At 44.6% G+C, this 24,871-nt stretch overlaps 1 protein-coding gene across 2 annotated transcripts in view; it reads left to right on the top strand.

Annotated features, from left to right (window-relative positions):
* Nucleotides 1-12,457: 12,457 nt before the first annotated feature.
* The window catches only part of LOC121548719 (GDNF-inducible zinc finger protein 1), a 32,096-nt gene continuing 19,682 nt past the window's right edge, over nt 12,458-24,871 (top strand). The window contains exons 1-7 of one of the 2 annotated variants that reach the window (XM_041860256.2): nt 12,458-12,568; nt 13,684-14,513; nt 14,612-14,862; nt 15,229-15,412; nt 15,665-15,929; nt 16,091-16,258; nt 16,451-16,608. In XM_041860256.2, the coding sequence (XP_041716190.1) occupies nt 13,692-14,513; nt 14,612-14,862; nt 15,229-15,412; nt 15,665-15,929; nt 16,091-16,258; nt 16,451-16,608 (1,848 nt within the window). In that variant the 5' untranslated portion in view covers nt 12,458-12,568; nt 13,684-13,691. Of the gene's footprint in view, nt 12,569-13,613; nt 14,514-14,611; nt 14,863-15,228; nt 15,413-15,664; nt 15,930-16,090; nt 16,259-16,450; nt 16,609-24,871 lie in introns of those variants that run through there. The other variant, XM_045210075.1, reaches the window with a different exon arrangement.

Here is a 24,871-nt window from a genome sequence, read left to right as displayed (position 1 = left end):
ATCATGCATGTAAAACTGATACATAATTGATACAGATTTACGGTATGTTGCCTATATATTACTATATACCGGTATTGATGCACAGACCAGTTTGAGTTTTTACTTTACCTTCTATAACGGTATTTCAATGTTTGGTTTGTTAAATGTGGTAATGCCACTCCGCCATGTGTAACGTCCGTTTTTCTAGTTTACTCCGCAATTTGGGTCGTCTCTCTCCCTCTCTCACCAAGTACCACCCCGTCACTCAAGGAGCGCAGTTGTTGTTACTCGACCACGAGAACAAGTGTTTGTCCAAAAGACACAATCAGACGTTGATAATAATGCAGGAAAGTACTACACAGTTTGTAATAATTATTCAGGTGTCCACCAGGTCAATTTCTAGAAGAGGCCTAGTTGTTATTGAAGATTAACTTTATTGCTAAGTGCACAGCAGAACAAAATTATGTTGCATCCCTCTCACAAATGTAATAGAAAAAGGCTTTAAAACGTAATAACATCAGTTAATTATGTACATCACAGGTTAAAAGCAGTTACTAGACATAGTTTGTGTGTATATACACACTATCTGTCTGTTGTCTGTCTGTCTGTCTGTCTATATATATATATATATATATATATATATATATATATATATATATATATATATAAAAGTCACTGGTTGTGTGTTGAGGGGGAATTACAGTGAGCTAAGAAGTCTGATTGCAAGTTATCAAATTAAACTTTATTTTTGGACCCAGGGCCTCAATTCCCTCTTTGTGTGGGGACAGCGCATCTGACGAGCAGCAACAGCCCATCAAGCGACGGAGGATGCTGGGACCAGGAGAACAACAGAGGTTGGCTATAGAGGTAAGTTGTGATGTAATTGTCAGTGTTTCCCCATAGAACTTTTTTTCAGGCCTGGTAGTATGTAGCCAAAACCCTGAACAATCAGCACCTTGGTAATCATATACTTGAGTTGGACATAGGCATGTGTCAGTCAGGATCACTTGCATCAAAATAGCTTAATTGCAAATTAAAGCTGATGATGTATCTTTTACAGGTATGTGATACCATCCTGAGTCATGCCAAAGAGAGGTTCTCCTTCACCCAGCACCTCATCAGCGCAACACTATTGCACGGAGAGTTGTTCCCACAACACAGTGTGAAGTTCCCCGATACAGCGCTTGGAAACAACCGTGGAGGCGTACCCCATGTTGAACAAGGCCAAGCTCAAAACCGAACTGTCCCTCATCTATGAGAACAGTGAGTTCAAGGCTTGTAGTGGTGCAGTGCCCCTGTACCAGTTATTCATGGAGAACAACCTTCAGAGCACTTTCACAGAGACTGCCAGCCTCCTCAAGATCCTCATCACCACACCCATGACAACTGCTGAGTCAGAAAGGTGCTTCTCTACACTGAAAAGGATCAAGACCTTCCTGAGAAACAGCATGACACAGGATCGCCTGAACGCTCTGGCCATGCTCTCCATGGAGAAGAAACTTGTCAGGGACATTCCTGACTTTAATCAAAGGGTCATTGAGAGGTTTGCCACTCAGAAGGACAGACGGGCAAAATTCCTGTACAAATAAGATGACAGACACACACACACAGAGCAGCTCTGGCCGCATGTTTCTTTGTATATAGTTGACCTTAGCATAAAAAATCCAGTTATATATGGTACTCTAGAAAGTCTTAATAGTGTCTTTGCTAATATTACTGTATATATGTTGTTTTGTATCAATTAATTGTTGCAGTTCTGGAGCACATTAACAATTAGTCACATTTAGTATGATCATAAAATACTGTATGCTATTCTTCCAGTCAAAGGTTTGAGTTCATCCACTTGATATCCATTTCTATATTATACATCCTTTTATACAGTGTAAGATTTCCTATAAACTTTATAATAATTTCATGTTATTGTCCACTTTCCACTCTGTTCTGACAGCATGCCTGTTGCGTTGCCTGTTTACTACCAATGGTAAAAAGTTCACTTTAAATGCAAATGAAAGGCTTGGGTTTGTGTAATATGTTTTTGTGTAAGAATGCCTCAACTTTTTAATATTGGCATTAAATAATTACTGAATGTTTCACTGAGCACTGCTGTCCTGCAGTTTGTGTTAAAATATATCGCGATGGTTACAGGAAAAAAAAAGTATGGCACAGCCCCACCGAGAATATTTTTCACCAGCCGCCACTGCTCACAAGTATAGTAAAACATGTACACACACACACACACACACACACACACACTCTCTGCAGCAGGGTGAATCACCACCTCACCCTCCTTGGGGTCTCCTCAGGGATGAGTCATTCTCTTCAAATGGCAACACTCGAGGAACCAGCCCCAGACACACACACACAACCTTGTTCCCGCACATATGCAGACACACACACACACACACACACACACACACAGTGTGTAATGAGGCTTGTCAGACAATGCTTGGCTCTCAATGTCCGACGCATGTATGGTGGGAGAAGCCCACTGCCGTGGGTGTGTGTATGTGCATGCGTGCGTGTGTGTTTGTGTGTGTGTGTGCATGTGCTCGTGTGAATGGAATAGACATGTGATGGGGTAGGATGACTCATAGCCAGCCCGGTCTGTCAGGGAGTGACTTTAAATATGATTATTATTAGGGCATCCAGATTCAGCCAGTATGGGGGCTTCCAGGCAAGAGATGTACTGACACATCTACAATAATAAGAGTCTGTTGCAGGTGTATTGGAAAACGAATACAAATGCAAATTAGTTCAGAAAACACGTTTCAGTCTACTGACCTTCATCAGAGAAGCAGTTTATAGGAATCCTTTATGCAGTAGTCTGCTTACATTCACCTTTCTAACGTGTTAACTAATATGTTTGGCGTTCACTGTGGTGTAAAATGGCTGCCGTTCATCATCCAGACTTCTCCTGTCATGGGAGGTGTGGACGACGTCTAATCAGATATTTAACCAGCCTCTTTCACACATCACTGACTCATTTCATCACTGATTCATTCAGCAGAGTGGATGTGAGGTAGGGACTATAGGGAGAGGAGAGTGTCAGGATGGGGAGACTAGCCTTATGATTCCTTATGATTACAGATGAAGGAAATAATCACTAAAAATATCTGGTTCACTCTGGTTTCAATAATCAGAAAATATAAATGTGTGTGACCTGCATGACTTGACTCCTGGGATGAGTGTGTGTGTATGAGTGTTTGGAGCCCCAAGGGAGACAGGAGAAGGAGAGTGCTGGCTGGATGAAAGTGGGCCAATGGGTAGGGGGTCTGCCCTAAGAGAATGAAAGCCTGGAGATTATTAAAGGGATAGGGCAAGATTCCACTTATCCAGAGTCAGATTAACATTTTTATATCTCTGCGTCCAGTATGAAGGAAGTTAGAGGTAGTTTCCCTAACCAATGCTAACTAGCGTTAGCATAATGACTGGAAGTATACCAGAACAGCTAGCATGCCAACGCTAGTTAGCAATTGCTCAAGAAACAACCTCTAACTTCTTTCATACTGGACGCAGAGACATACAAATGGCATCCACAAGTTCATCTGACTCTGGGTAAGTAGAAAAGGGCCAATATCTTACACTGTCCCTTTAAAGAGCTCTGGTGGGAGGAGGTCTGAGACACTCATATTAAGATGATAGACCTTGAATCACTGCATGTCATTCTTGTCTGGAATGGAAACCCAGGTGGCCACTGCACTGCATGACAACAAGACAGAACATGGTGCACCTCAGGATTGCTCAATCTTTTCTCAACCTCAAGGATAATTTCTGATTGGACACGGTAAGGCAGGAATGCTGCTGAATACTGTTCTTTGTTTAGTCCAGTCCAGTGGCGGTCAGTGCCGTTTGTGATGAGGGAGGCCGATTTTGTTTTTCAAGAGCATGATCTATTTTTATTACAGCATGTTGGATGACTGTCATTCATATTCCATTCACCGTTCAATGTAACATTGATAGGTTTAGCCTACTAAATGTTCCCTATACCCATCATGAGGTTGCTACAACCTAACCTATGAAGGAAAGTTTACAACGTAGGTGCACACAGGTCGAGAGAAACATTTGAGATGACAGACAGTGACAGATTCAATACCGCCTTGCACTCTTGCCTGCATCTAGCTTATCTAGGGTGTAATCATTAGTCCAACAGTTGCAAACAAGAGTTTCTATTGGACAAATTCAGGTATTTGTATCCCCGTTTTGTTTGCTTCCGTTTAAGAAACGTTGTTCAACAGAATCGGCGGAATGAATACACCCCTGATCATGCATAAACACAGTTCACTTTCATATGTAGCAGCCACGTTGAATTCATTCCAGCCTCTATGCACTCTCCTCCTCTCACCTTTTCCCTTCGTTTGGGGACTTCAATGAACAACACATCAGCTGTATGTGACCAGGCGAAAAAAACTTTCCAAACCGTGTCATAACCGCTACACACAGTCTACATCGTTGTCCCCATATTAGTTAAAGTAACATCCTAGTCAGCATAGCTAATAGAACTAATGCGTTAGTAAACCTGCTACAATCATGCAGTAATGTTACAGTGTATAGTCAGTAAGCAGTTAGACCAGCGGGCCCCCGTAGCAATAAATTAATGAAATCAAAAGCTTACCTTGACTTGGAAGAGTTCCAGTGTTGTGTTGGATAGTCATAGCCAGCTAGCTAACATAGAATCCCTCTGTTTGAGCCTGGTGTTGTCATAATTACCGGAAGTTGTCATAATTACTGTGTAAGTCTATGGAAGGGGGTGAGAACCAAGAGCCTCCTAGGTTTTGTATTGAAGTCAATGTACCAAGACGAGGACGGAAGCTAGCTGTCCTCCGGCTACACCATGGTGCTACCCTACAGAGTGCTGTTAAAGCTACTGTAGACCTTCATTGCAAAACAGTGTGTTTTAATCAATTATTTGGTGACGTGAATATATTTAGTATAGTTTTATCTAAAAAGGATAACTTTTTAAATGTTTTACTATTTTTATTTTTATGAAATTCACTGAGGAGGTTGGTTCTCCCCTTCCTCCTCTGAGGAGCCTCCACTGGTCCAGTCATTCTCTGGTCTCTGTGAGGTTTCTTACCCCCTTGGTCTGACCTTGACTGACCTTGTAACCTGGTTACCAATGTGTTTGTGTTTATTTTTGCATCCATAGCAACATCATTTTAAATTAGAAGTTGTTGTTAATTGACCTACCCAGTTAAATATTGTAAACAGTTTGACATGTCACGCCATAGCAGACACAGATGTTGACCAGTGGATGCTTTTCTTTAACCATCTGCCTCCATAAGGCTACATGTGTACACACACACACACACACACACACACACAGAGTGCTGGACATCTGGTGTGTGAGATAAGCAGGAAACAGTAGTAAAGGGTCAGAGATCTACATGAGAAGAAGAGTCATGATTAAAAAACATAATCTAGTTGACCTCTGATGACAGGGAACTACAGACACCAAAAGTCTACCTAGAGATAAAGCTCCCTTCATGTAGGCTAGACAGTACATTCAAATAAAACATCATCTATTTCCATGCTGCTGGTTACTATAGCAGCAAAGATATTCAACAGATAAGGAGTGGGCAGATGGCATCAAACACATCAAAGACAATATTATAAGGGTGCGAGTCATGTCAGTCAACCCTCCCATATACTGTAGATGTGGTTTGCAGTGACAGACAACAGTTCTGTTTCTCTGTGTGACTCTTTCCTGGGCTGTGTTTAAGAAATAAGTGGTATCTTAGCTGAATGGCAGGAGTGTGTGTCTTTGTGTGTGTGTGTGTGTGTGTGTTTGTGTGTGTGTTTAAGGTGTTTGTCTTCTCAGAGCTGCAGGGAAGTGTGTGTGTGTCATCCCTGCGTAGCATCACAATGACCTGTGTCTTTGTGCTGAAGAGAGACAGACAAACACACACACAGACGCACACATGCACACATACACACAAGGACGAACGTATGCACTCAAGAACACACGGAATCCCACTGAAAACAACCGTGACAATATAGAAATGTCACCATGGCAACTCGGCTCTGGCTGGAACCAGAGGGAACATAGGGCTTTTCCTTAATGAGGGAAAACAGGTTGGCTTCACCTCTGTCTCTAACAGGCTACACAAACACACATGCACGCACACACACACACACAAACACACACTTGCACACGCTCACAGCTCAATAGTCACAACAGTACACTCTGTCCAATTCCAAAAGTCTGCACAGGGATCCAGTACTCCTGAAGCTAACGTCATGCACAGTATGATGACCTTAACATCTTTATCTGCACATCTGACCTCACCTCACCTTATTCCCTGTCGCCATTAAACACACAGTTACAATATATAATATTATATCAGCATTATCTTACATTTTATAGCTAGAGCCTGTCTCACTATTCACAAGTAGAGGGGTGGAATAGAGGAGCTACTTAGTTGGTCTATGTGTCTATATATCAATATGTGGATATATGTAATAAAGAGGTCATGTGCAGGTTTGACATCTCTGTGACCGTGATTCTGATTCCTCTTAGTGGGCTCAATTGGGATTTGGGCTGTGTTGGTCTGAGCACAGCAGCACAGTATATCTGCCAGGTTTAAAGAGGTGATTTGATATGGGGCTCAGCAAGCTAATCTGGAAAAGATTTCCATCTAACGCTACCGATGCCACATTCTCAGGGTGACCCTTCCTAATAGGACATGTATTACTGCCATTCACACACACACACACACACACACACACACACACACACACACACACACACACACATACACACACACCACGTACACGCATTGTAGCTCTATACTGACTGAATGTGAATTGTGTTTGCAGGCCAAGTTCCCCGTAATCTTCCAACCCAAACCTACATGAGTGGTCCACCTACTGAATATAAAAATAATTGGACAGATCATTTCTCATACCAGATTAAAATGTCAGGTTGTAGATTGATGAAACCACTGCCTCTCTGTTCTGATGGTAATGTCTGTCTGTGTGGATTTAATCAAGTATAAATGTGGTTTGATATGTCTTCGTCACAGTGGTGGTCTTCCTGTTTTACTGACAGTCCAATAGTCTTCCTGTTTTACTGACAGTCCAATAGTCTTCCCGTTTTACTGACAGTCCAATAGTCTTCCTGTTTTACTGACAGTTCAATAGTCTTCCTGTTTTACTGACAGTCCAATAGTCTTCCTGTTTTACTGACAGTCCAATAGTCTTCCTGTTTTACTGACAGTCCAATAGTCCTCCTGTTAGTGTGTATGTTTTAGCAGACATCCAGTAGATACACATTCTCTCTTTCTCTCTCTCTCTCTCTCTCTCTCTCTCTCTCTCTCTCTCTCTCTCTCTCTCTCTATGTCTCTCTCTCTCTCTCTCTCTCTCTCTCTCTCTCTCTCTCTCTTTCTTTCTCTCTTTCTCTCTCTATCTCTCTATGTCTCTCTCTCTCTCTTTCTTTCTCTCTTTCTCTCTCTCTCTCTCTCTCTCCATATTTGGTCAAAATCATGAGGTAATTCAAGGGATAACAGGTTTAATCGAACAGCTAATCCAAGATGGCGCCTGGGAAAACAGAGAAGGATTTAGCTGTGTTCAGCAGAGTAGAGAGGAATGTTCTGTAGGTCAGCACAATGTCCTTTAGCTGCCTCAGGGTTAAAGAACCAGGAACTGTAAATACTGGAACCTGTTAACACATATGGAGATACTTGCTTCAGCTGGGTTTCATTCCAAAACATTGTCCCCTTCCCTATGGCCTCACTCCCCTATTCAGTCAGAAAAATTCAGACAAAAGGACCCTTGGGCAATGAATCCAATAAAATGAACTTCAATCAACTATACACAGGTTGTTTGTATTTCAATGCAAAAAGGTTGTCCCCTTCCCTCTGCCTTCGTTCATTCACCTTCACAAGTCTGATTTCTCTGGATAGGTAGCAGAAATATGGCGGAATTAAATGTTTGGAACCAGTTGCGTATTTGAAAGCCACTCCATCTGAGCTGTTGTGTCAACAAGCGGAGTGGAGCGGTACGGTCGGGTGTTGCCGAAAGACAATTTGGGCGGGGCGAGTCTTTTCTTTTTTGTCAATAACCCAGTGAGCAGATGAAGAGATGACCAGAGAACCACTGTTAATTCACCCAGCTGGTTATACAAGAGTTGTACTGCTGCCACGTTATGCAACTTTAGGATGGGTGAACGAACAGAGCAGGGTTAACCAGGGCCTGCAACACCCCTCCGTGTGAAGCTGCCGCACAGGAGTTATGAGTTTACGAGTGTGTTTCGTTTGTGTGTGTGTGTGTGTGTGTGTGCCATGTATGTGTGTGTGCCGTGTGTGTGCACTGTGTGTGTTCTATGTGAAGGCGTATCCGGAGGGATCAAACCTAAACCACAGGATATTTCTGACTTTGGGGGCAGGGAAGGAGAGAGGGAAGAGGGAGGAAAAGAATGAGACAAAAAATAGGGTTAGTCTGGGGCTGCTGTGGAAAGGGAGGGAGAGAGCTAGTAAGGGAAGAAGGAAAAGAGAGATGAACGAGAAAGGTAAGGAGAGAGAAAGGGGGAGGAAGGGGGAGGAAGGGGGAGAGGCAAGACAGAAAAGGGAGAGAGCGAGATGAAGAGGGTCAGTATGGGTTGATGTGGGGAATTTAAAAGAGATAGAGAGGTAAAGAAAGGGTGAGTCTAGAGGGAAGGAGAGAGAGATGTAGAGAGATAGAGGGAGGAGGTTGAGTTGAGAGAGAGAGAGAGTCTATGTTGAGCAGCTGGCCAGCCTCCAGAATTCTGGTCTCTAACCAACCATGAAATTCCTGCTGCCGCCATGAAACCAACGCCAGGAGGAAGCCTCACGCCCAGCAATGGGGGAGGGTGTGTGTGTGTTTGACCTTAGAGTCCCAAGTGGAGGAGGCCGGGAGACAGACGAATGATGGGAGAGAGGGAGAAGACACAAGGGCGGAAGGAAGGAAGGAAGGAAGGAAGGAAGGAAGGAAGGAAGGAAGGAAGGAAGGAAGGAAGGAAGGAAGGAAGGAAGGAAGGAAGGAAGGAAGGAAGGAAGGAAGGAAGGAAGGAAGGAAGGAAGGAAGGGGGATGAACGTATGGATGTAGGTATAGGAAAGGAGAGATAGTTGCGAAGTTTCGACTCTCTAGGAATGTGCTGATGGTTGTGTCCCACTCAGATAGTAGAACTGCATGCTGGGAAAGAGTGAGGAGTTGAAACCACTTGCTGCTGTGTTTATACTAAACCAGGAAACACTTGCTATCTGTCAACAACTGCGAGAGGACTTCATGAGAAAAAGGAACATGATGGACCCAAGTGCCAATTTTTTATTGTATCCCTAGCCCCTACCTCTAGGCATCTGGATAAAACTTCAATAATTGGATAGTCCTTCAATCATTTTGACATTTCATTGGCAGTTACCTTAAAAACTATATATAGAAAGGAGTTGACATAATCCATCTACACATATCGTCAATTACAATGTCCATGTATGTCTGTCACAACATAATGTCATAACCACACAGAATGTCTCCTCTGACCTCCCACACATTCTCAATGGTTAAGGTGGTTGGTATTTCATGCACTGACAAAGGTGCTATTTCTGAGCAGCACATACACTAGGTGTCTGTCTCTCCTGAGGTGCTAAGAGCTGTATACAGTTACACTATAGAGCCACACAAGGACAGCTCAAGGAGAGAATGAGGGAGGAGAGCACTGTGACTCGGAGGCCATTCTGAAAGTAAATTCACCATTGAATGCCATTCTATCTTTTCATCAATGAAATGAAAGTTCAGTCGAGAAAAACATCGCTTTTCCGAAGGCTATAGAAACTATTTATAGAGGCATGGATAGAGATTGTGCTCCTAGCTTTATCAGTGTGTTCTTTATCAGTGTGCGGTTGTTTGTCACAAAGCACTCAGGGGAATGAAAGGCCAGATCTGGAATAACCCTGACTGTTTGTCTATTCATATTTATTAATGCCCCCCCCCCCCCACCCCCCCTACATGTCACTCTCCAAACCAACTTTATCTGCACTCAAAGTTTGAACTAAATAGAAGTTGCAGTATATTGCAAAATCTCATTGAATGCTGTATGTCAATTGCTCCCGACTGCTTTGTGTTTCTTGCAAAAAACAAAAAGAGAAGAAGAAAAATAGAAGAAACATTCTCCTACAGTCCAACCTCTGAATCATTGGGTTTATACATCCTGATTGTAGGCCTACTTAGTGAGTTGCAGCTATATTGTGGACAGCACAGGAGACTGGAGGGAGGAGCTATAGGAGGACGGGCTCATTGTAATAGCTGGAATAGAACTATTGGTACGGAGATATGTTTGATACCGTTCCATTGATTTCATTCCAGCCATTACAATAAGCCCATCCTCCTATAGCTCCTCCCATCAGCCTCCACTGCTGGACAGCCTGTCTGTGGTTTGGAACCCAGCCACTAAAGAAAGAAGAGAAAAAAGGGAAGGAGTGAAAGTGAGACGGTAAGAGAAGCTACCAGTGACAGGTCCGGACAGCATGTGTGTGTGTGTCTGTACGTGCGTACATGTGTCCGTGTATGTGTGTGCGTATGTGTGTGACAGATCTGGAATGGCCTGTGGGTATCCTGGCAGTGTTAAGGCGTATCAGGGAGTTAGGGCCTTAGCCTTGACAGAGCTACATAAACACAGTGTATTGTCAGTGACTCTCCTGGCTCCAGTTCCATGGCTTACATACTGTAATTATGGGTAGAGATTCATTGACAAAAACACCTACAAACCTCCCCCACATCTCCACAAGCTAAACAAAGACGGAATATCTCAAGGACAAGACAGGGGGGCTTAAATGAAGAACAACAACAGTGAATATAGCATGTATAAGTCTGCCAAGTTCCGCATTTAAAGTGTTACACAGAAATACTATTTGCACAGAATTACTGCAGGCTATTCAAGAGCATTCATTAATACACTTCTCAGTGAGACAGAAGTGAGAGTCACCACAGAATGAATGCTGAGTTGGACAGAGTCGGGTCGGTCTGGCATTAGCCCCTGTGTGTGTGTGTGTGTGTGTGTGTGTGTGTGTGTGAGAGAGAGCGAGAGGCCAGTAGCCGCAGCTCCATGTACATTTCTGCTCTTTACCGACAGCCTTTTAGGTCATCATCGGCTTGGATTATGACTCAACGTAGGCTACCAGGCAATTATGGAGAGGTCTTACAACGACACAGTCTCACCCCCACCAAATCCAAATCAAAGTGTTTGCATGACCCCAGCTGACAAACCCTGCCTGAATTCCCTTAAGCCACTGAATATCAGAGTGTTTATGAGAATGTCCTCTAAAACCCCCAACAGAAAATATGTATTTTCAAGGTTTGGGGGTTTGTTTTTTCCTCTCACGCAGTGGATGTTTTGTCCCGTTGTTTGTGTACCACTCGACATCAGCGGTGATATTTTGTTTGCATGGAGGAGTCTCGCCCTGTGGCAGAGAAAACATGGGGCTCTGGTCAGAAGTACTGCACTACATGGGGAATAGGGAATCATTTGAGATGCAGTCGGTGTGTGTGCATGCTTGCTTGCCTGTGTCTGAGTGTGTGTGTGTGTGTGTGTGTGTGTGTGTGTGTGTGTGTGTCCCGGCACAGCAGACAGGCAGACGTGGTGGCTAGCCTCCAGGCCAGAGCTGAAAACCACAGCATCCTGTCCTCAGTAGTGCACTAGCAGGATGACTCACCACCACCGGAAGAGACCGAATGCTTGCAGAAGTCATTATGGGAAATGTAAGGTATATGGATTTCCTCTATCAATAAAAAACCACTGGCAGCTGCACAGGTCCCCAGTGATTCCCCCTAAAGTAGCTTAGCATACAGCCTTGGAATGACAGGCTACATTCTGGAAAACGTGGGGCTGATTTGTGTGGTGGATGGGGTTCAAGTGTAATCAACTATAAAGGCTTCTGTTTTATTGCTCCCTCAGTCAAAATGTCTAACTTTGACAAGAAATTCATAAATGCGAATATCAGGGATCTCCAACTTCAAGTCCTGGGTGTGATGGCTTTTGTTCCAGCGCAGCACTAACACCCATGATTAAAATAATCAAGGTCCAGACTGAAGAAAACTAAAAATTATAACTACAGTGTTTACAGTTATCTGAGAGCTGACTTACAGGCCTATAGTCTCTGCAGAGGCAAGGCTAGGGCTTCAGGTCTGATGGCACAATATTGAAATAAATGGCACCACCACGTGGATACTGATTTTAAAAAAGGAACGTAATCTCTGAATTCAAGGCTGGCAATGCAATAGACATGTTTCTCAATGTTTTTGTTTTTCTTCTGCACAATGAGGAATAACATGTCTTACATTTGAAAAGATATTGAGACACCCTGGTCTGTATTATAGCCTAATAATTATTTATGTCATGTTGATGTTTGTTAATTTATATACATTTTTCAATGATCCCAAGAACTGATCCAGGGTCGTTTTGTTCACTGGTGAAAATGTTATACAGGTACAAAGAGCTGATCCCACATCAGCTGAAGCGGACCGAATCTATCCAATATGGCCGCGGTTAAAACGCATCTCGATATCGGGTGCAGATTTGACAGAAAATACTTTCGTTATGATGGATTTGTGAAGGGCTGCCATTTTACCGAGTTTACGGTAAGAGACCTGGTTGACATGCGTACACGTTCATTGCATATATTTCACTGTTGCTTGCTGATCATAACATTGAAAAACTGCAAGAGAAAGTGTTTTAAGGAAAAACAACCATCAATCGTTTTTCTGTCTTTGACTAGTTAGATTGTTGGCGTGGCTTTTGTCTAGCTAGCTAGCTGCTAACTCGCTTGTCTGCTAGCAAATGAACTAGCTAGCTACAAGTATGTGACATTTCTCTGCGTACACTATTTTGACGACTAGCCAGTGAAAACAATAAGCAGCTGATTGAGACAAACTCGTTTCTGATCTCACCTAACGTTGCCTTTTCCAACCGTCTAGCTAGCTAGTTAACTAGCTAGATAACCCAAAGCATAGGCCTAAACCATTATAGTTTGCTAGCTAACTAACTATGTGAATATCAAGTCAGCTAGCCAAACGTCATATAGTCACACTTATTGAGAAGTTATATGATGGTCACTATAAAAAAAAAAACCGTTTTTGTAACATTTGTCTATCAATAGTATGCAGTGGTGTAAAGTACTTAAGTAAAAATACTTTAAAGTACTACATAAGTCGTTTGTTGGGGTGTCTGAACCTTACTTTACTATTTATATTTTTGACTACTTTTACTTCACTACATTCCTAAAGAAAATAATGAACTTTTTACTCCAATATTTTTCCCTGACACCAAAAAGTACTAGTTATATTTTGAATGCTTAGCAGGACTGGAAAATGGTCCAGAGAAAATCCCTGGTCATCCCTACTGCCTCTGATCTGGCGGACTCACTAAACACACATGCTTCTTTGTAAATGATGTCTGAGTGTTGGAGTGTGCCCCTGGCTATCCGTAAATTTAAAAACCATGAAAATTGTCCAGGCTGGTTTGCTTAATATGAGCAATTTGAAATGATTTATACTTTTACTTTTGATACTAAAGTATATTTTCGCGATTACATTTACTTTTGATACTTAAGTATATTTAAAACCAAACACTTTTTGACTTTTACTGAAGTAGTATTTTACTGCGTGACATTCACTTTTACTTGAGTCATTTTCTACTAGGGTATCTTTACCTTTACTCAAGTATGAAAATTGGGTACTTTTTCCACTACTGACAGTATGAAACATGAGTGACCAAGTAGTCCAGCACTCCTTAGCCTCTCACCATGAGGACATGCTTCAGTCAATGCACCAGCTGAGACTGCACAGCCACCTGTGTGATGTCACAGTCCAGGTGGCCTTCCATGGTGAGCTGGAGGAGTTTGAGGCTCACCGGTTGGTACTAGCTGCCTCCAGCGGCTACTTCAAGAACATCCTACTGGCCCCGGACCCACCCAAGAAAATATTCCTGGGGAACGTCCGAAACACTGATTTCACCAGGTTCTTGGAATATGTATACACTGGCAAACTGGAGGTGGATAAAGAGTTTGCTAAAGACAAGATTGGTGTGATCCGTGAAGTGGCGATACTGTTGGAGTGTAAGAGCCTTATCGAGGCTTGCAGCTCGGTTCTCCAAGCCTCGGTTCTCGATGAAGGCAGCTCGAGTCCACACGGGGCTGAATCGTCCATGTCACAACACATGGAGGCTGATTTGGATGATGTAGAGGAGGAGGAGGAGGGGTTGCTGGGGATCGGAATAAACAAAATTCCCAAAAGAGCCTCCACCAAGAGGCTGACCTATCCAACAAGACCAGAGAGGAGGGAGAGGACGTTGAAAAGGGCAAAGGTCACGGTCACAGCCGAGGAGGAGAGATCAGAGGTGAATGAATATGCTGAGATCTCTGGGAGGAGAAGTAACAGGCTGGCAGGCCGCAGAGTCTTCGTTGACATTCCTAGGAAGAAGTACGTGAGGAAGATGAAGGACCAGACAAAGACGCAGACGGAGGATCTGCCTGACAACACTCAGACCAAGACAACCAATCAAGAGGAGAAAACTGAGAATACACAGGTAGATGCTATGGTTTGAGGTGTGTGAAGCATTTTGAACATCTAGAAAAAAGTGCTGTATAAATCCAATTGATTGTGATGATTATTGTTATGACACAGAAGGAGGCAGGAGAGGCCCTTCCAGAGCTGCTGCCTGAAAAAGAGGGGGCAGGGCTGGAGTCAACAGACGTCGATGATGAGGAAGGAGATATACCCGAGGATTGTCCTGATGACTCACTCTTCTTCCCCAGCAAGGAAGAGATGGTTGAGGAAGGTGCCCCCAACAGATCATCCAGACGTGACACCCAATACAAGTGTGACAAGTGTCAACGGACCTTCCACTATGAGAAGAGCTACCTGAAGCACATCAAGTAGGCCTCCTGTAGCTCAGTTGGTAGAGCATGGCGCTTGCAACGGCAGGGTTGTGGGTTCAATTCCCACGGGGGGCCAGTATGAAAAATTTATGCACTCACTAACTGTAAGTCGCTCTGGATAAGAGCGTCTGCTAAATGACAAAAATGTAAAAATGTAAAATGAGTTGGACATTACACGTTAGTTACACATTCGTTGGATGGATTGGTAGGTTTGCAAATGAGGGGAGCCCAATGTACTGTACAATGTAAAGTGCTTTGAGCACTTTTAAAAGGGATAGAAAACCTAAAATCTCAACTATTTTCATTGTTGTTCTGATCACATCTGTAATAACAACACTCCTCCATTGTTACCATGACCACCAGGACGAGCCACGGTGTGCAGGGGGAGGTGACGTACCGTTGTGACACCTGCCAGCAGACTTTTGCCAACCGTTGTAACCTGAAGATCCATCAGAGACACGTCCACAGTGACGAGAGACTGTTCCCCTGCGACGTCTGCACCAAGACGTTCAAACGCAAGAAGGACGTGATGCGCCACCGACAACAGGTTAGGACCGGTCTCAGTCAGGGGATTTGGGACTGCTTTTGTAGCACTTTTATGTAGGATTCTCTCGATTGACACCCTGTTCCCCTTGTAGTGCTCTTCTTTTGACCAGAGCTGTAGATGGCTAACCCATGTGGCTCTGGTCAAATGAAGTGCACTACAGTATATGAAAATGGCATTTCCTCTTCAATTTCTATTTGCTACAAGACTAATAATTTATTGAGACAATAAATATCTACTCTTGTCTACCGCTAGGTGCATGAGGGAGGTGGTGAGCGGCACACCTGTCTTGTGTGTAACAAGGCGCTGAGCTCTAAGACAGCGTTGACGCTACACGAGAGAACACACACAGGAGACAAGCCCTACTCCTGCACTGACTGTGAAGCCAAGTTCTCCCAGAGCTCAGCCCTCAAGACACACCGCAGGACTCACACAGGAGAGAAGCCTTTCGCCTGTGACCAGTGTGATGCAAGGTTCAGCCAGAACCACATGTTGTCCTATCACAAGAGGGCCCACACAGGTAAGACGTTCACCTCTTACACGGAGACACTGTACTCTACAACTTTCTAAGCGGATAGGTTGGGCTTTTGATACCATTTCTGTGTCCATTTCAGCGTCAGTATCTGTGAACCCTATCTACATAAACCAGACTTAACATATCTGTGTTGTTTTGTGTTCTAGGAGAGAAGCCTTTTATGTGTGAGAGCTGTGGGAAAAGCTTTGCCTCTAAAGAATACCTGAAACACCACTCCAGAATCCACACGGGCTCCAGGCCTTACAAGTGTGAACTCTGTGGTCGGGCCTTCGCCCAAAGAAACTCCCTCCACCAGCATATGAAGATACACACAGGTAACCACTGCAATATTGAACCTAATATTTATCCCTTTTATTTTCATGCTAAATGCGTAGAATGTTAGGGTAAGTAATCACAAGTCACACTGCTACTACCGTTGTTAGTTTGGTATCTTCCATTCATAGGGAATTATTACTGCTGACCCTTGACCTTTAACCCCTGTCTGACATCTGTATGTTCTGTCTCAGGTGAGCGTCCATACCACTGTACAGATTGTGATAAGCAGTTCACCCAGCTGAATGCCCTCCAGAGGCACCAGAGGATTCATACAGGGGAGAAGCCTTACATGTGTGGCCTCTGCAACCGTACTTTCACGGACAAGTCCACTGTACGCAGACACACCATGGTACGTTACTACACTAGCCCACCGTACACAGACACACCATGGTATGTTACTACACTAGTCCACTGTACGCAGACACACCATGGTACGTTACTACACTAGTCCACTGTACGCAGACACCATGGTACGTTACTACACTAGTCCACCGTACACAGACACAATGGTACGTTACTACACTAGTCCACCGTACACATACACACAATGGTACGTTACTACACTAGTCCACCGTACAGACACCATGGTACGTTACTAAACTAGCCCACCGTACACAGACACACCATGGTATGTTACTACGCTAGTCCACTGTACACATACACAATGGTACGTTACTACACTAGTCCACTGTACGCAGACACACAATTGTATGTTACTACACTAGTCCACCGTACACAGACACACCATGGTATGTTACTACACTAGTCCACTGTACACAGACACACCATGGTACGTTACTACACTAGTCCACTGTACGCAGACACACAATGGTACGTTATACACTAGTCCACTGTACGCAGACACCATGGTACGTTACTACACTAGTCCACCGTACGCAGACACCATGGTACGTTACTACACTAGTCCACCGTACACAGACACAATGGTACGTTACTACACTAGTCCACTGTACGCAGACACACCATGGTACGTTACTACACTAGTCCACAGTACACAGACACACCATGGTACGTTACTAGACTAGTCCACTGTACGCAGACACACAATGGTACGTTACTACACTAGTCCACTGTACGCAGACACCATGGTACGTTACTACACTAGTCCACCGTACGCAGACACCATGGTACGTTACTACACTAGTCCACCGTTCGCAGACACCATGGTACGTTACTACACTAGTCCACCGTACACTGACACACAATGGTACGTTACTACACTAGTCCACCGTACACAGACACAATGGTACGTTACTACACTAGTCCACCGTACACAGACACCATGGTACGTTACTACACTAGTCCACTGTACGCAGACACACAATGGGACGTTACTACACTAGTCCACCGTACACAGACACACATGGTACGTTACTACACTAGTCCACCGTACACAGACACCATGGTACGTTACTACACTAGTCCACCATACACAGACACACCATGGTACGTTACTACACTAGTCTACCGTACGCAGACACCATGGTACGTTACTACAGTAGTCCACTGTACGCAGACACACAATGGTACGTTACTACACTAGTCCACTGTACACAGACACCATGGTACGTTACTACACTAGTCCACTGTACGCAGACACACCATGGTACGTTACTACACTAGTCCACCGTACACAGACACCATGGTACGTTACTACACTAGTCCACCGTACACAGACACAATGGTACGTTACTACACTAGTCCACTGTACGCAGACACACCATGGTACGTTACTACACTAGTCCACCGTACACAGACACCATGGTACGTTACTACACTAGTCCACCGTACACAGACACAATGGTACGTTACTACACTAGTCCACTGTACGCAGACACACCATGGTACGTTACTACACTAGTCCACTGTACGCAGACAAACCATGGTATGTTACTACGCTAGTCCACTGTACACATACACAATGGTACGTTACTACACTAGTCCACTGTACACAGACACCATGGTACGTTACTACACTAGTCCACTGTACGCAGACACCATGGTACTTTACTACACTAGTCCACTGTACACAGACACAATGGTACGTTACTACACTAGTCCACTGTACACAGACACCATGGTACGTTACTACACTAGTCCACCGTACACAGACACAATGGTACGTTACTACACTAGTCCACCGTACACAGACACCATGGTACGTTACTACACTAGCCCAACGTACACAGACACACCATGGTATGTTACTACACTAGTCCACTGTACACAGACACCATGGTACGTTACTACACTAATCCACCGTACACAGACACCATGGTACATTACTACACTAGTCCACCGTACACAGACACAATGGTACGTTACTACACTAGTCCACTGTACGCAGACACACCATGGTACGTTACTACACTAGTTCACTGTACGCAGACACACAATGGTACGTTATTACACTAGTCCACCGTTACAGACAACATGGTACGTTACTACACTAGTCCACCGTACACAGACACCATGGTACGTTACTATACTAGTCCACCGTACACAGACACAATGGTATGTTACTACACTAGTCCACTGTACGCAGACACACAATGGTAAGTTACTACACTAGTCCACCGTACACATACACAATGGTACGTTACTAGACTTGTCCACCGTACACAGACACACAATGGTACGTTACTACACTAGTCCACCGTACACAGACACCATGGTACGTTACTACACTAGTCCACCGTACACAGACACAATGGTACGTTACTACACTAGTCCACTGTACGCAGACACACCATGGTACGTTACTACACTAGTCCACAGTACACAGACACACCATGGTACGTTACTACACTAGTCCACTGTACGCAGACACACAATGGTACGTTACTACACTAGTCCACTGTACGCAGACACCATGGTACGTTACTACACTAGTCCACCGTACGCAGACACCATGGTACGTTACTACACTAGTCCACCGTTCGCAGACACCATGGTACGTTACTACACTAGTTCACCGTACACTGACACACAATGGTACGTTACTACACTAGTCCATCGTACACAGACACAATGGTACGTTACTACACTAGTCCACCGTACACAGACACCATGGTACGTTACTACACTAGTCCACTGTACGCAGACACACAATGGGACGTTACTACACTAGTCCACCGTACACAGACACCATGGTACGTTACTACACTAGTCCACCGTACGCAGACACCATGGTACGTTACTACACTAGTCCACCATACACAGATGCACAATGGTACGTTACTACACTAGTCCACCGTACACAGACACAATGGTACGTTACTACACTAGTCCACCGTACACAGACACCATGGTACGTTACTACACTAGTCCACCGTACACAGATACAATGGTACGTTACTACACTAGTCCACCGTACACAGACACCATGGTACGTTACTACACTAGTCCACTGTACGCAGACACACAATGGTACGTTACTACACTAGTCCACCGTACACAGACACCATGGTACGTTACTACACTAGTCCACCGTACACAGACACAATGGTACGTTACTACACTAGTCCACTGTACGCAGACACACCATGGTACGTTACTACACTAGTCCACTGTACGCAGACACACCATGGTACGTTACTACACTATTTCACTGTACGCAGACACACAATGGTACGTTATTACACTAGTCCACATTACAGACAACATGGTACGTTACTACACTAGTCCACCGTACACAGACACCATGGTACGTTACTACACTAGTCCACCATACACAGACACACCATGGTACGTTACTACACTAGTCTACCGTACGCAGACACCATGGTACGTTACTACAGTAGTCCACTGTACGCAGACACACAATGGTACGTTACTACACTAGTCCACAGTACACAGACACACCATGGTACGTTACTACACTAGTCCACTGTACGCAGACACACAATGGTACGTTACTACACTAGTCCACCGTACACAGACACCATGGTACGTTACTACACTAGTCCACCGTACACAGACACAATGGTACGTTACTACACTAGTCCACTGTACACAGACACATGGTACGTTACTACACTAGTCCACCGTACACAGACACCATGGTATGTTACTACACTAGTCCACTGTACGCAGACACACAATGGTAAGTTACTACACTAGTCCACCGTACACATACACAATGGTACGTTACTAGACTTGTCCACCGTACACAGACACCATGGTACGTTACTACACTAGTCCACCGTACACAGACACAATGGTACGTTACTACACTAGTCCACTGTACGCAGACACACCATGGTACGTTACTACACTAGTCCACTGTACGCAGACAAACCATGGTATGTTACTACGCTAGTCCACTGTACACATACACAATGGTACGTTACTACACTAGTCCACTGTACGCAGACACACAATTGTATGTTACTACACTAGTCCACCGTACACAGACACAATGGTACGTTACTACACTAGTCCACCGTACACAGACACCATGGTACGTTACTACACTAGTCCACTGTACGCAGACACCATGGTACGTTACTACACTAGTCCACCGTACGCAGACACCATGGTACGTTACTACACTAGTCCACCGTACACAGACACAATGGTACGTTACTACACTAGTCCACTGTACGCAGACACACCATGGTACGTTACTACACTAGTCCACAGTACACAGACACACCATGGTACGTTACTACACTAGTCCACTGTACGCAGACACACAATGGTACATTACTACACTAGTCCACTGTACGCAGACACCATGGTACGTTACTACACTAGTCCACCGTACACAGACACAATGGTACGTTACTACACTAGTCCACCGTACACAGACACCATGGTACGTTACTACACTAGTCCACTGTACGCAGACACACAATGGGACGTTACTACACTAGTCCACCGTACACAGACACAATGGTACGTTACTACACTAGTCCACTGTACGCAGACACACCATGGTACGTTACTACACTAGTCCACTGTACGCAGACACACCATGGTACGTTACTACACTATTTCACTGTACGCAGACACACAATGGTACGTTATTACACTAGTCCACCGTTACAGACAACATGGTACGTTACTACACTAGTCCACCGTACACAGACACCATGGTACGTTACTACACTAGTCCACCATACACAGACACACCATGGTACGTTACTACACTAGTCTACCGTACGCAGACACCATGGTACGTTACTACAGTAGTCCACTGTACGCAGACACACAATGGTACGTTACTACACTAGTCCACTGTACACAGACACCATGGTACGTTACTACACTAGTCCACTGTACGCAGACACACCATGGTACGTTACTACACTAGTCCACCGTACACAGACACCATGGTACGTTACTACACTAGTCCACCGTACACAGACACAATGGTACGTTACTACACTAGTCCACTGTACGCAGACACACCATGGTACGTTACTACACTAGTCCACTGTACGCAGACAAACCATGGTATGTTACTACGCTAGTCCACTGTACACATACACAATGGTACGTTACTACACTAGTCCACTGTACGCAGACACACAATTGTACGTTACTACACTAGTCCACCGTACACAGACACAATGGTACGTTACTACACTAGTCCACCGTACACAGACACCATGGTACGTTACTACACTAGTCCACTGTACGCAGACACACAATGGTACGTTACTACACTAGTCCACTGTACGCAGACACCATGGTACGTTACTACACTAGTCCACCGTACGCAGACACCATGGTACGTTACTACACTAGTCCACCGTACACAGACACAATGGTACGTTACTACACTAGTCCACTGTACGCAGACACACCATGGTACGTTACTACACTAGTCCACAGTACACAGACACACCATGGTACGTTACTACACTAGTCCACTGTACGCAGACACACAATGGTACGTTACTACACTAGTCCACTGTACGCAGACACCATGGTACGTTACTACACTAGTCCACCGTACGCAGACACCATGGTACGTTACTACACTAGTCCACCGTTCGCAGACACCATGGTACGTTACTACACTAGTCCACCGTACACTGACACACAATGGTACGTTACTACACTAGTCCACCGTACACAGACACAATGGTACGTTACTACACTAGTCCACCGTACACAGACACCATGGTACGTTACTACACTAGTCCACTGTACGCAGACACACAATGGGACGTTACTACACTAGTCCACCGTACACAGACACCATGGTACGTTACTACACTAGTCCACCGTACGCAGACACCATGGTACGTTACTACACTAGTCCACCATACACAGATGCACAATGGTACGTTACTACACTAGTCCACCGTACACAGACACAATGGTACGTTACTACACTAGTCCACCGTACACAGACACCATGGTACGTTACTACACTAGTCCACCGTACACAGATACAATGGTACGTTACTACACTAGTCCACCGTACACAGACACCATGGTACGTTACTACACTAGTCCACTGTACGCAGACACACAATGGTACGTTACTACACTAGTCCACCGTACACAGACACCATGGTACGTTACTACACTAGTCCACCGTACACAGACACAATGGTACGTTACTACACTAGTCCACTGTACGCAGACACACCATGGTACGTTACTACACTAGTCCACTGTACGCAGACACACCATGGTACGTTACTACACTATTTCACTGTACGCAGACACACAATGGTACGTTATTACACTAGTCCACCGTTACAGACAACATGGTACGTTACTACACTAGTCCACCGTACACAGACACCATGGTACGTTACTACACTAGTCCACCATACACAGACACACCATGGTACGTTACTACACTAGTCTACCGTACGCAGACACCATGGTACGTTACTACAGTAGTCCACTGTACGCAGACACACAATGGTACGTTACTACACTAGTCCACTGTACACAGACACCATGGTACGTTACTACACTAGTCCACTGTACGCAGACACACAATGGTACGTTACTACACTAGTCCACCGTACACAGACACCATGGTACGTTACTACACTAGTCCACCGTACACAGACACAATGGTACGTTACTACACTAGTCCACTGTACACAGACACACCATGGTACGTTACTACACTAGTCCACTGTACGCAGACAAACCATGGTATGTTACTACACTAGTTCACTGTACGCAGACACACAGTGGTACGTTATTACACTAGTCCACCGTTACAGACAACATGGTACGTTACTACACTAGTCCACCGTACACAGACACCATGGTACGTTACTATACTAGTCCACCGTACACAGACACAATGGTATGTTACTACACTAGTCCACTGTACGCAGACACACAATGGTAAGTTACTACACTAGTCCACCGTACACATACACAATGGTACGTTACTAGACTTGTCCACCGTACACAGACACCATGGTACGTTACTACACTAGTCCACCGTACACAGACACAATGGTACGTTACTACACTAGTCCACTGTACGCAGACACACCATGGTACGTTACTACACTAGTCCACTGTACGCAGACAAACCATGGTATGTTACTACGCTAGTCCACTGTACACATACACAATGGTACGTTACTACACTAGTCCACTGTACGCAGACACACAATTGTATGTTACTACACTAGTCCACCGTACACAGACACAATGGTACGTTACTACACTAGTCCACCGTACACAGACACCATGGTACGTTACTACACTAGTCCACTGTACGCAGACACCATGGTACGTTACTACACTAGTCCACCGTACGCAGACACCATGGTACGTTACTACACTAGTCCACCGTACACAGACACAATGGTACGTTACTACACTAGTCCACTGTACGCAGACACACCATGGTACGTTACTACACTAGTCCACAGTACACAGACACACCATGGTACGTTACTACACTAGTCCACTGTACGCAGACACACAATGGTACATTACTACACTAGTCCACTGTACGCAGACACCATGGTACGTTACTACACTAGTCCACCGTACACAGACACAATGGTACGTTACTACACTAGTCCACCGTACACAGACACCATGGTACGTTACTACACTAGTCCACTGTACGCAGACACACAATGGGACGTTACTACACTAGTCCACCGTACACAGACACAATGGTACGTTACTACACTAGTCCACTGTACGCAGACACACCATGGTACGTTACTACACTAGTCCACTGTACGCAGACACACCATGGTACGTTACTACACTATTTCACTGTACGCAGACACACAATGGTACGTTATTACACTAGTCCACCGTTACAGACAACATGGTACGTTACTACACTAGTCCACCGTACACAGACACCATGGTACGTTACTACACTAGTCCACCATACACAGACACACCATGGTACGTTACTACACTAGTCTACCGTACGCAGACACCATGGTACGTTACTACAGTAGTCCACTGTACGCAGACACACAATGGTACGTTACTACACTAGTCCACTGTACACAGACACCATGGTACGTTACTACACTAGTCCACTGTACGCAGACACACCATGGTACGTTACTACACTAGTCCACCGTACACAGACACCATGGTACGTTACTACACTAGTCCACCGTACA

The sequence above is a fragment of the Coregonus clupeaformis genome, chromosome 33, assembly GCF_020615455.1.
Source record: "Coregonus clupeaformis isolate EN_2021a chromosome 33, ASM2061545v1, whole genome shotgun sequence".
NCBI classification, from domain to species: Eukaryota; Metazoa; Chordata; class Actinopteri; order Salmoniformes; family Salmonidae; genus Coregonus; species Coregonus clupeaformis.
This window is presented reverse-complemented; position numbering and strand designations above follow the sequence as displayed.